The following is a 13033-nucleotide window of genomic DNA, read 5'->3' as shown; positions in this document are numbered from 1 at the left end:
AGTCAGAGGCCAATACGAAATGGCAGCCTTTCAATCTAGAATCCCATCTGCCTGATGCTGCCGGTCAGGCAGACCAACCCAGGAACCATGTGGAGGTGATCCTCACTCCTGAGTCCTGACTGCAGAATAAAGAAGAGAGAGGCCTCTACTCTTCCAAAGCACAAGCTGCAAGGTATCCCCCTGGAGAATTACAGCTCCAGTTGGCTGGATGATAATTCCTACCATTAACTGAATTTCTGTGCCAGAAACACTACACCAAGCACTTCACATACATATCTTATTCAGTCCTTACTGGAAGTTAGGTGCCTCGTCCTCTTTATAGCTAAGGAAAGAAACTGTGTCCCCATGACTCACGGGCCGGTGAGTAGCATCTGTGACACCCTGCTTTCTGGGCTGATCTGGATGATCCCTTTAAGTGCTATAATTCTGAGTCAGACTTCTAGCCACTCGCCCACCAGCTCTGTCTTGGGGCCAGCTATTTAAACCTTTGAACTTTGGTCCCCTGTGTTAACCCTTTGAACTTTGGTCCCCTGTGTTAACCCTTTGAACTTTGGTCCCCTGTGTTACCTGCAAAATCAAATGCATGTGAAGATCTTAAGGAGATGAACTGCCTGGCTCAGTTCCTGTAAAGCATCCTCTCTTTTTATTTTGTTATTTTTTCTAAGTGCGCATGTGCCGTGGAGAGCTGAAGACAGCCTGGGAGGTCAGGATTTAACTCATGGGCGGGGGAATAGCCCAGCCAGAGGAATCACTTGTCACAGAGAGTGGAAGGAGAACCAAATATCTGGAGAAGAAAACCCTGGTCCCCAGAATCTCAGGATGCAGGGGTCTTCAGGAGACTGGGGAGAACGATTCAAGATGGTTTAATGGAGGGAGGGGACAATGGGAGTCAAAGTGGGGATGAAGAGGGCATGTACAGAGGCAGGGCAAATTCAAATGACAGGGCTGGGGCTGGGGGTGCAGCTCCGTGATGGGAGCATTCACCTAGCATGCATGAGGCCCTGGGTTTGACCCTCAGTCTTGGGGAGGGGTGGAGAGAAAGGGGGAGAGAGAGAGAGAAAGAGAAGAGGAGGGGCTGGGAATGTGGCTCAGGCAGTAGCGCGCTCGCCTGGCATGCGTGAGGCCCGGGTTCGATCCTCAGCACCACATACAAATAAAGATGTTGTGTCCACCGAGAACTAAAAAATAAATATTAAAAATTCTCTCTCTCTCTCTCTCTCTCTCTCCTCTCTCACTCTCTCTTTAAAAAAAAATAAAAAAAAATAAAAAAAAAAAAGAAAGAGAAGAGGAGCAGGGAGGTGACAGGGATCAACGGTTCCATCTACTGATGATAAAGCACATCTGGTCAAGAAAGGGGACAAACCATTAGCTCTCCCAAATAAAAGACTGAAATAAACCAGCACCAAGGGTAAAATCCACATGCAGGACCCAACGGTAAAGAGCAAAGAGCATTTACAAAACCCAGAGAAGCCAAAGGACATTTCCAGTATTAATAGCACCAATGCTCACTTGATGGTTTCAAAGTACTTTCCCATCGCTTGTCCCATGGGACCTTTAATGGGTGAGAAGGCAGTGAGATCTGAATACGCAGTCAGAGGACCTGATCATGTCCCTTACCAGCTTCAGGATTGTGCTCGTCAGATTTCCATGGCTGTAACAAAATACCCAAGATAGACAACTTAAAAAGAGGAAAGGTTTGTTTGTGCTCACAGTTTCAAAGCTTTCTCTCTATGGTTGCTTGGCCCTGTTGCTTTGGGTCTGTGGCAGCACCTTATAACATGGCAGGAGCACATGCTCTCCTATGGTGACTGGAAGCAAAGAAAAAGAGGAAGAAAATGGGGTCCCCATATCCCCCTTCAAAGGTGTGTTCCTAATGACATAACTTCTTTCCAATGGGCTCCGCCTTCTAAAGGTTCTACCATCTCCCAGTAGCACCCCAGGCTAGAGACCAAGGGGGTGGAGCTTAGGAGCTGGGCCTGGGGAGAGGGGGGTGGAGCTTGAGAGCTGGGCCTGGGGAGAGGGGGTGGAGCTTGAGAGCTGGGCCTGGGGAGAGGGGGTGGAGCTTGAGAGCTGGGCCTGGGGAGAGGGGGTGGAGCTTGAGAGCTGGGCCTGGGGAGAGGGGGTGGAGCTTGAGAGCTGAGCCTGGGGAGAGGGGGTGGAGCTTGAGAGCTGAGCCTGGGGAGAGGGGGTGGAGCTTGAGAGCTGGGCCGGACAGAGGGACGACCTTCAGCAATGCCTTTGGGGGACATTTCAGATAGGGCAGGCATCTGGCCCAAGTGGGCGAACCTCTCAGAATTTACTTTCCCCTGTAAAGTGCCTAAATACTCACACCTACCCTCATCTCCCCAGCCAGATCCTGTTCCCATCCCACACTCCTCTGTGGCCAATCCACAAAATGCAGCAGCCATTTGGCTGCATCCTCTGAACACTTAAGGATGCTCAAAACCACTGGTTTTCTCTGTCTGGCAGGGACATCCAGGAGTAAAGTCATCTTTTAACCCTTCACGCTTCCTCATCCTCCAGGGAGATCTAGATGCCAGAATCTACCCTGGAAGTCTCAGAATGGAGACTGGAACCAGTCGATTGGCCTTGTGAGTAGCCTGGAGGTGGGACTTATGGTGACACCTTGCTTCTCCGTGGTTTGGACATAAGGAGGAGTTGGAACTTTGGAAAACTTTCAGTTCTGATCATCTGTGGAGACCAGAAATGGGTGAGTGTTACACCAATCCAGGTGGCCAAGGGTGAGGCTCCCGATGAAATGGGTGAGATTAGAGTGTGATTGGTCTCCCCCTGTTGCCACTAGTGCCCTTTTTCCTGGAAACTTAACTTTTATAATGCTTTTCTGCAATGGGCATAGGCCATCTTTTTTTTTTTTTTTTTTGTAATTTAAGTTGTAGATGTACACATACCTTCATTTTATTTATTTATTTTTTTATGTGGTGCTGAGGATCGAACCCACTACCCCACAAGTGGGAGGCAAGCGCTCTGCCACCGAGCCACAAGTCCAGCCCCAAGGCCATCTTAACCATACCTTTGTGGCACACCAAGTGGTACCAGTACAGAAAACAGAAATGGGGGATGTTCTATGTTGAATGACTTATCAGTTACTTTGGGGCCCATGCAAGCTCCATTTCCACCCCATCCTCATCCCTTTAGCCCTTGATGGGGATGTGTGTGCCTCTAGGACCACAAGCCTCCACCTTATCACATGAGCATAGCCAATGGAATCAGGTCGCCAGGTTATGGAGTTATCCCCTTGCAAAGTACAAAAATGGAATGAGTCGGGTGAGCCATAAACCTTGGTGGGAAGAGGGGGTGGAGCTTGAGAGCTGGGCCTGGGAAGAGGGGGTGGAGCTTGAGAGCTGGGCCTGGGAAGAGGGGGTGGAGCTTGAGAGCTGGGCCTGGGAAGAGGGGGTGGAGCTTGGGAGCTGGGACTGGGGAGAGGGGGTGGAGCTTGGGAGCTGGGCCTGGGGGGAGTGGGTGGAGCTTGAGAGCTGGGCCGGGCAGAGGGTGACACCTTCAGCAGGCCTTGGGATTCTTCCAATCCCCCACATTTTTGCACGGAGGAGGGTCTTGTCCTTCACTTTCCTGGCTCCTTCTAGGATGGAACTGCAGACATGCTAATTTCACTTTATAGATGAGATACTGAGCCTCTCAGGAGTTAGGAGCGGGGGTCCTCAAGTTATGAGTCAAGGGCTCAGGCTGCACTAGCTCCTGGAAGCACAGGTCCATGCTTCATATTTCCTCCCACGCTTCTTCCCACCCACCCAGGTGCGCTTGGTCTAGTTTCCATGGTGCACCTGGAAGTCTTTATGGTGCTGCCCTAAGAGGGCCTAGGCCTGAGCCAGGGAGAGAAGAGATGGGAACAGGGTCTGCTAGGGCCCTGTGCACCTAGTGGGACAGGGCTGCTCCCCACCGCCACCCCACAGTGCTGAGGATCCAGAAGTCTTGGCCCTGCTCAGCTCTGACCAGCCTCACAACTTCTGCCTCTTCAGATCTCTTGTTTCAGGGCTTTTCAGCTTTTTTTGGATCCCTTTGCAGCCTTTCTGTAGAGAGGGTGGCCCCTGGAGGAGCGCGACTTTGGGGCCCTTGGGGACTCCTGGACCCACATAGAGATGCTGTGGGGCGGGGTGACCACTAAGTCAGAAACCAACTCTCCGCGCAAACCCAAGTCACCCGACGCCCCCTGGCCCGTTCCTCAGGCGGACCTGAGGCGGGGTCTGGTGGGCACTCTGCACTGCCACCCCCGGCACCAGCTGCCGCGGCCACACTGCCCCTGGTCTCCCCGCTCCGCGAGTCCCCGGCTGGGCTGGAGTCCGCTCCAGATCCGTCCCGGGTTTCCTCCGCGGCGCTGGGATCTCCGCCCCTCGGAGCCGCCGGGCCGCGGCGGCAGCGGCGGAGCGTCGCCCCGGGAGACGCACGAGCCACCCGAACCCTGATCTGTGGCCCAGACCCGGCGTCTGCACTCGAAGTCCCAGTCGGGATCCGACGGCGCGGCCGAGTCCCGGCGCGTCCTCCGCCCTTGACTCTCGGGGCGCCTAGTGGCCCCCAGTCCGCGCCACGGGCCACCTGCGCTTCTCAGCACCGCGCCCCGGGCTCCCGCAGGTAGGGCAGCACTGCGTCGGGGCCAGGGGGCTGGCCTGCTCCTGGACCGCTGAATAGGGACAGCAGAAGGCCACCGCCCTCCAGGGGACAAAGCGACCGCGCCCCCAGCGGTCCAACCCCTCTCTGTCAGGTGACCTAGATAACTAGAGGAAGACTTCGCCTCAGGTGTCTCAAGGCTCTGTTCTCTCATCCCTCCCAACTGTCCTCCGTCGCCATTCCGCTCCCACCTGTCCTTAGGGTCCAATGCCAGGGGGACCCCTGCCAAGTAGACCGCTTCTCTCGGAATCTCCCTCCCGCCTGCTCCACTTCAAGTTCTCCCTCCCGGAAAGGGGAGGAGGCCAGACCCTCACCCGAGAAGACTCTTCAGCCCGGCCCGCTCCTCCCGGATTGCCGCCCCCCTGGGACAAACCCCTCCCCCACTCGCTGAGCTGTCGTTCTGGTCCCCTGCCTCTGCCCCGGGCACTTTCCAGCCCTCCCCGCTCCGTGCTGTCCCCCCTTCTCGGTGTTCCGTGTGTTCTCTCCCAGCCTCTTCTGACTTTATCCTCCTCTTGACTCATACCCTCCCCTCCCCCAGACACCCTGGGAAGAAGTGGGTGTGTCACGATTTCTATTTATGGTCCCCCTGGGAAGGCAGTGCCCTGCTAAGAGTTTTTCTTTTCTCCTTACCGGGAATCAGGTGTCACGTTTGATTCCCGGTGGGAACCTCCTGGGGCTCCCTCTCTCGTCCCCTCCAGCCCTGCATCTCCTGGCGCCCTTTGTCTCCTATCTGCTTCCCTTCCTGTCCCTTTGCTCTCATCTTTGGGCTCTTTGTGTAGCTGCCTTCTTTGTCTCCGCCTTGCTGCATCTTTCCTCCCTTCCCTCGGACACCTTCCTCCCATAGTTCTGAAAAGCCATCAGCTTCAAAGGCACCAATAATTCAGGTGGGGAGGGGTCTGTGAAAGTGGAGGGTGAGCTCCCAGCATGCCCAGTACTGACTCCCATCACCCACTTCCTTGGAGCAATCATTTATATTTTTGAGACTAAAGGAATGCCCCCAAGGAGGTGGGATGAGGGAGGATGCCCCCCTTCCTGGAGTTTGGTTCAGGACTTTCCTGAACTACATTTCCCACAGTGTCCTGGGGGCATGGGATTGCCTCTGCCTCTGCCTGGATACATTATGGAAGTTAGTTTCAGAGTGCCAGGTTACAGGGTGCTGTGCTGGGGGGTGGAAAGAGAAGGGAGCAAGATTTATGGGACCAGCTGGGTGTGGTGGTGCACACCTGTAATCCTAGTGGTTTAGGAGGCTCAGGCAGGAGGATTGTGAGTTCAAGGCCAGTCTCAGCAATTTAGGGAGGCCCTAAGCAAGTCAGCCAGACCCTGTATTAACAGAAAATATTTAAAAAAATATTTTGAACTCACTGGTTAAGTGCCCCTGAGTTTAATTCCCAGTACAAAAAAAAAAAAAAAAAATTATGGGGCCAGCCCACAGTTTGGTTTGTCCTGAAACCCCTGATCTACTTTGCTCTCAGTATTCACCTCAAGGTCTAGAGACCTTGAAACCTTTGTTTATGTCCCCCACAAAGGAACAAGGGTAGAGGAAGGGTCTGGAAAGAAAGAAGAGGGAAGAATTGGAAAGTCTTTCTTGTTCCCTGTGACCTCAGGAGCTCCCCATCCTCACTTCTCACTTTCCCACCCTCACCCAAACCGCCTGATCTGAGATGTAGAACAGTCATTGACAGGAGGCTCTTCCACCCCTGGAGTCTCTCCATTCTGAAAGCAAGAGAGGGAATGGAGCCTAATGTCTTGAATTAGGCAGACGGGTTCCAGGTACAACTTGCTCAAGCTTTTCCCCCTAGTGGACAGTGGAGTATTGCTGGAGTCACCATTGAATCAGCAGCTTGTACTTCCCAAGGATGCAGGAATGACTAGCTCAGGTTGTCTGGAGATGCAAATAGGAGCCAGGAACTAACCTGTGCATATCCAGGACCCGTGTCCCCAGAGCCTGGCACTTAGGTGGTTCCTGGGTGTGTAGGTCTGTGTGTTGGTATAGAGTTGCTGGCAGTGGGTAGGGGAGCAAGTGTTGCTCCCTGCCCCCACAATCCCATCTCTGGTTCTAGATCAGTTTAGACCACTTGGGACCTCTGACTCCTAGTATTTCCTCTCCTCACTCTCTGGATAGGTTTTGTGACCCAGTTATACCAAAAGAGATCTCCCCGGCTGGCACAACATCTTTGTATGTGGTGCTGAGGATCAAACTAGGGCCACACACATGCCAGGCAAGCGCGCTACCGCTTGAGCCATATCCCAGCACCAGGAAAGGAAAGTGTTGAGCCTCCTGGTCAGTAATGGCCCTTGCAGGTGCTCTAAAACCTCTGAACCTGGATTCCCCTTCCCTCTGAATGCTGGCCTGATGTTGTAGAGAGCCTTAAGCACTGAAATCAGATTAGAAAGAACTGGAAAAGAAAGAGGAAGACAGAGATCTCCCTTTTGAAGCTCTGTGGGTATAGCAAGTGTTTACACAGGCTGTATCTATGGCATAGGAGCTTAAAGCCACCTCCCAATTACCCCATAGTTCCCCAACATGTTTTTTTTTTTGTTTGTTTGTTTTATTTTTAGTACTAAAAATTGAACCAAGGGCCCTTTGCCATTAAGGTACATCCCCAGTCCTTTCTATTTTTTAATTTTGAAACAGAGCCTCCATAAGTTGCTGAGAGTCTTGCCAAATAGATGAAGATGGCCTTGAACTTGCCATCCTTCTGCCTCAGCCTCCCAGTTCACTGGGATTACAGGCATGCATGAGCCACCACACTTGGTTGGCTATGCTTTGTTTTAAAAAAAATCCAGCCCAAGCCATCATTATTCCCAACAGAGTAGCTGGTCTGTGTCCCCTGGTAGGTTGGTTAATGGAACTTTAATTTAGGTTATATGAGAGAGTGTTATAATTGGCTGAAAGTGAGAAGATGGAGGATTTGATTGGTTGGTTTGATTTGGAGGAGACAGATCTGGAATCAGGAGTCATCAGGATGTGTGGGCAGGGGGTTTTCTCTTTGGCTCTGTCTCCAGGCAGGGAAAATAGAAGAGAGTGTTGGATCCACAAGGGGTTGACCCAAATGAAGGACTTTGAGGAATGGAAAGGGCAAAGAAATTCCTGGGTAGGAGATGGTGCTAGAGATTTTAAAAAGAGAGAGCAGAGGGGGTGGGGGAGGGGCTCTGCCCTTCTGTCTTTGGAGGGGAAGTGAACAGGCAGAGGGGCCCATGTGATCATGTGAGTATTTTGTTTGCTGGACCTACACTGCCTATTTCAAAATCACCATTGAGCCCTGGATTGGAGCCAAAGTCACACCATGGGGAGGCAGAATAATTTCAAAGAGGACAAAGTAAAGGGGGGGAGGTTGATTGGCCTGGGAGAAATGGCATTGATTCTAAAGCAGCTGTCCGTCTGTACACTTCGGTTGCCAGGTTCCAGTGTGTATGTCAGGGGGCTAGGGTAGTACACTGGAGCAGTACTGTGAAGGAGATCTGGGGTCTCCACCCTCCTGACCTTTTGCTCAGGTCACCCTAGGAGCTGATTGGGCACAAAGAGGATCTGGGGCTAGTCTCTGGGGAACTCACTAGGGATTCCTGAGTTTGTGACTGTTAAGGACATTCTGGTAAGAGTGGATCAGGTAGAACTGAGACTGGGAGCTAGTGGGAAGAGGAAAGGATTTGAAAGTCCTCCATGACCAGGGTCAATGCAGGGAGCAGAAAAAAAACGAGTATGTGTGTAGGAAGGGGTTACTGGGACATTGTGTAGGGAATCTGATATGGGAAACATGGGTCTCTGATCCTGTGCTGGGTTCTCTCCTGTAGTGACGTGAAGCTGGAAGCCAACTGGGCCATAGGCACATTGGAGGTCCCTAACCCAGAAAAAGATTCTGCTCCAGATGTGAAGATGATCTCCAAAGTCCAGCCACAGGAGACCCAGGCCAACTCCAGGTCCGGATTAGGGCTTGAGGCTGAGAGCAAGCCTCCAAGGGCTGATCCAGGGCATGAAGCCCAGGCCAAGTTCTTGCCTGCGGAGCCCAGGACCAGATCATGATCTGAGGCAGAGGCTGACTGTTGGACTTCGTGGTAGCTACAGAATGGGAGTTTGAGAGGTACTGGCCATCTATCGATGGGTGGGGTGAGCAAGGGGGTGCGTCTCCTGGGGGCTTGAACTACCTCCTGAATGGCTACCACAGCTGGCCCCAGGATCTATCTCACCTGGAGGTGCAAGCCAAGGGAAATGAGGGTGTGATGAAAGGGGCGGGGCCGAGGGCGGGGCCTGGATGAAAAGAGATGAAGCCAAGTTTCAGGGTTTGGATCTTAGGCCAGCTTTTCCTCATCCCTCGTCCATTTACTGGGAAAATATAGCCAGTTTTGGGACCAAGGCCTAGGACATGCGGGTCTAGGGGCTAGGTCAGTGAGGGTACCTTGGGGGAAGAAGTCCATACAGCAAAGGAACCAAAGGGACCCGTGACAGTTTGAGGATCCCATTGAGACTTTCTGGGGACGGGAAAACAAAAAGAAAGGGGCAAACAAGAGAAAGTAGCCTACAGGTGGGAGCAGCTAGACTGGGACCAGGACCTGTGAATAGACGCAATCTGGCCCAAAGGATCTACCTGGAAGCTCAGGGCAGCACCAACAGAGTTGGGGCTGTAGAGCAGCGAAGGGGAAGCAGTATTCGCGCTAAGGGCTAAGGGGCGTGACAAGCTCTTGGGGATGGAGCGAAGAAAAGGGAGTGGCGAGCCGTCTGGGACATTTTGCAAGCGGAGCTGGAGCACACACTGGAGCCCCCGATTGTTCTGCCCCCTCAGGAATCAGAGACCTAAGTGGTCAGGAGAGTTCCCAGGGCCTCCCGGGTCTGGCCTGGTACTGGGACAGTGATAAGGGAACAATGAGTGTGAGAATCCTGTAGCGAGGGGCCTGGCGGAGACCGGAGTGGGGTACCCCCTGACGACCTTAGTCCGCAGACCCAGCTGGAGTCGGTGAACTTGATCGACGCTGGTGGAGGGGCTGCGCTTGGCGCCCTGGGAGCGCAGCAAGAGCGTGACCAGCTTCTGAGCGCTTCTGCTCACAGCTGGTCAAACGACAGCAGCGGAGGGTCAAGGTGGCACGACTCACTCGAAACTACCAGCTCGGGCCCAGGAGCTGAAGGAATACCGCTAATTACCAAGCAGGTGAGAAGGACTGAGGAGCACGGAGCGCGGGGACTCCGCTGCGTTTCCAGTCCACTCCCCACTCCCAGCCCCAAACCGTTAGTCCTTTCTTCCCGACTTCCTTTCGTGACCCGGCCTCCCCTACGTGGATCCTGACACCCTTCACGGGCCCAAACATCCCAATTCCAGCCCTTTCCCTCCCTCTCGGCCGCTCGCATTTTACTTATTGATTTGCTTTCCTTGGTTTCACTCCCCTCGGGTGTCCAAAGACCCACACCCCAGGTCTCAGGGCTACTCCATACAGACACCGCCTCGGGATCCAGGTATTCAGAGCCATTGCCTCTGGCCATCCCTGCTACCTGCCTGGACCCAGTCGGTCCTCCCAAAGGGCCCAGCTGGGAGCCAGTAGGCACGAGTGTGGAGTGAAGATGCAGAGAAGCCTGACTCTCCAGCGACCCCCGCCCGCCCCGCCTCCGCCACACGCTCACTCGTGACCCCACAGGGGATCCTTTTGCTTTGGTTCAACGCGTTGGCGCTGCTAGCGGGCCTGGGCGCCCGGCCGGCGATTCTGCAGGCCTCTGGCACCTTGTCGCCACTGCCACGGAGGCCGTGTCCGAGGCAGGCGGTGAAGTGGCACGTCTTCTGCTATCGCCTTCCGTGCAACGCGACCGACGTGCTTCGGGAGGGACTGGACCCGCAGCCCTACCATCCTCAAAGAAGCAACCTACGCCTTCTGGCGGCCTCGTGCGCCCTTGCGAGCTCACGCTGTGCACGAGCCCCTTCCCTACCCCGCAAGGCGGCGACCGCTGGTGGCGCTCCCTCAACATCTACTGCTTTGGCAGCGACATTGCATTGCGCAGATGCAGAGCCAGCTGCTGGGGCACCTGCAGCGCCTGTCTCACCGGCCTCTACGTCTTGTGCCAACTCTTCCTGATGCCCCAGCTCTGGTCACAGCTGGCTTATTTCTGCCAGGCCTGGGGCTTGGACTGGTCCAGAGTTATATGGAACAATACCAGCTGGAGGCTGACATGTGAGGCTTCTCTTCCCAGAGAAAAGTGGAGAAGCACTCAGTGTTGCTTCATTCCTCAAATCCCCAGCCAGCCCGTGCCTACCATTTCCAAGCTCCGCTCCCCTCAGAAGTTGGCTCTGGCCCCCTACCTTAAGGCATATAGGTCCTCCCCTTTCCCTTTTCTCAACTGGGCCATCTCCTAGCTCCCCCCAATGCCCTTTCCCACTCCAGACTTGAACCTCTGAAGATGGGGGAGCCCCTTTGTTCTCTATTACCCATTCCCTTCTTTTCCAAGAATGATGGATCCCTTCAGAGCCCTGTCCATCTTCCCATGAATCCTGGCTTCTCCCTTCTGTACCCATCAGATGGAAGTGGCAGCATTGTGTGTGATGCCCAGGTCCCAGCAGGGGACACAGCCATGTTCTTTCTCTTCCTCTTCTGAAGCTTCAGAACTGGCCCAGGGTGCTCTTCCTCACTGGCACCTCTGTCTTCTAGATTAGTGTCCTTTTCCTGCTTCTGTCACCCCCATTTTCTTCCTCCCTGGACATTCCTGTCACTTAGCTCCTAAACACCATTTTTTCTGCTCCTCCCCCCTTTTTCTTCTGTTCCCTTCCCCATTACCAGAGAGAGAGGTTGTAAATAAAATATATTTATAATGATCCCCCACTTGGGATCCTGTTTACTTTTGGTGGTGTGCTTTCCTCAGCTTGCCACACTGGCTGGGTTTTGCTTCAAACTGGAATGATGTTGTTATTTCTCCAGGGTTCCTAAGGTCCCCAACTAACTAGAGGGTCCAGCCAGAAACCGGTGCAACCAAACCTGGCCTAGGGGCTGTCCCTCAACGTGGCATAGGGTTTTTCAGATTCCAACCAGTCTACCTTCTAGGAGAACTGGAACCCCCACCTCCCTGTACTTCTGCACACTGTTCCTCTGGATTATGTATGCTATTTAGACTCTGAGAGTCTTCTATATAAATGCAAGTATTAACCACTGCATTTGTACAGTGCTGTCTCCTATACTGGATCCCACACCAAAGTCAGAAGAAGGAAACAGGCTTAGAAGGATCCAAGTGACTTCTTTGAGGTCCCGTCAATAGCTGGACCTAGAACCAGGTGTGCCAAGGCCACAGCATGCCCAGAACCTCGCTCTGTGTGTTGGTATTAGCTCTGGACTTCTTGATGGACAGTGGACAGTTGCTAGGGAAGTGTGGATCCAGCTCGGGGTTTGCTGGGGATGGAATCCAAGATGTGGGCAGAGGAGGGCGCCAGTGGGTGGGAAAAGGTGGGCAAAGGGAACAGCTACTGTCACTATTCACAGCTCCAGCTCTGTGGCTACGCTGCTCTGCCTTGGCTGCCTCCTGCCCCTTCCTTGCCATTTCCACCATGGCCTTATGGCAATAAAATGGACCTTTTGCCCACCCCTTGTGTGTGTTTCTCTTCTTCTTAGTGGGGAGGGATGTAACATATTATCTTCCCCCCTTCCCCAGCAGCCTGTATTAGAGAGGATCTCTAAGCCCCGTGGCAATGGGGCTAATGACTTCCTGGTGTGTGGGGGGGAGCTGGGGAGGGCTGCTGGCCATTGTGCGCCCCCACCTCCACCAAGCGGAGGAAAGAAGCGGTTACTCAGAACCCAGGCGGGCTGCGACGCGGCGCCCGGACTAAGCCTGGGCTTCGCTTTCCCCTAGACCTGGAAGTCGGCTGCTACCCAAATTCTGTGGGATCGTCTCCCAAGTTCATCTTGGCATCCAGGAACGGCCTCTCTAAACACCAGGATCCAAGCGCCTAACTCCCATCCCTCGACTCGTTTTCCAGCCACGCTCGCTTTCCCCATTTCTGGGTGGGCAACGCGTGGTTGGGGGAGGAGGTGGAAGGAGCCTGGGTACCGCCCCCACTCCCCCGGGAGCGGAGCTCCAGAGCGGCGGAGACTGCGATCCCGAAAAGTAACACACGGGGGCGCCAGGACAAGTGCGGACGCGGGCGAGGCATCGCAAGGTGGTTTCCGTCCGTGTGAGTGTGTCCATGGGCGTCTTTGTGTGTCTGTGTTTCTGTACCTATGTATACAAGCCAGGGGGTGTCTGGGTGGATGCATTCGGGACAACATACCTGGTGTACTCCCAGAAACAGGTACCCCAGGTGGCTTCTTGATGTAGACAATGCTTGATATGTTACTATGTACGTGTAGACGGGGAGGCAGGCGACTTGTGTATATTGTCGCATGTGTACGGTGCAGACTGTAAGTCCCTGAAAATGCGTCTTCGATTTTT

General features: G+C 53.9%; 1 protein-coding gene across 1 annotated transcript; it reads left to right on the top strand.

Moving 5' to 3' along the window:
- The first annotated feature begins 2706 nt into the window (after positions 1–2706).
- Nat16 (N-acetyltransferase 16 (putative)) lies at positions 2707–12187 on the top strand. Its single transcript, XM_078024723.1, is given in 13 exon segments — positions 2707–2710; positions 4203–4605; positions 8434–8661; positions 9521–9610; positions 9612–9662; positions 9664–9770; positions 10250–10360; positions 10363–10450; positions 10452–10501; positions 10504–10610; positions 10613–10656; positions 10658–10728; positions 10731–12187. Coding segments are annotated over 13 exon segments (1419 nt in total). The 3' UTR covers positions 10796–12187.
- Positions 12188–13033: the final 846 nt, after the last annotated feature.

Source organism: Ictidomys tridecemlineatus, chromosome 10 (assembly GCF_052094955.1).
Source record: "Ictidomys tridecemlineatus isolate mIctTri1 chromosome 10, mIctTri1.hap1, whole genome shotgun sequence".
Taxonomy (NCBI): Eukaryota; Metazoa; Chordata; class Mammalia; order Rodentia; family Sciuridae; genus Ictidomys; species Ictidomys tridecemlineatus.
This window is presented reverse-complemented; position numbering and strand designations above follow the sequence as displayed.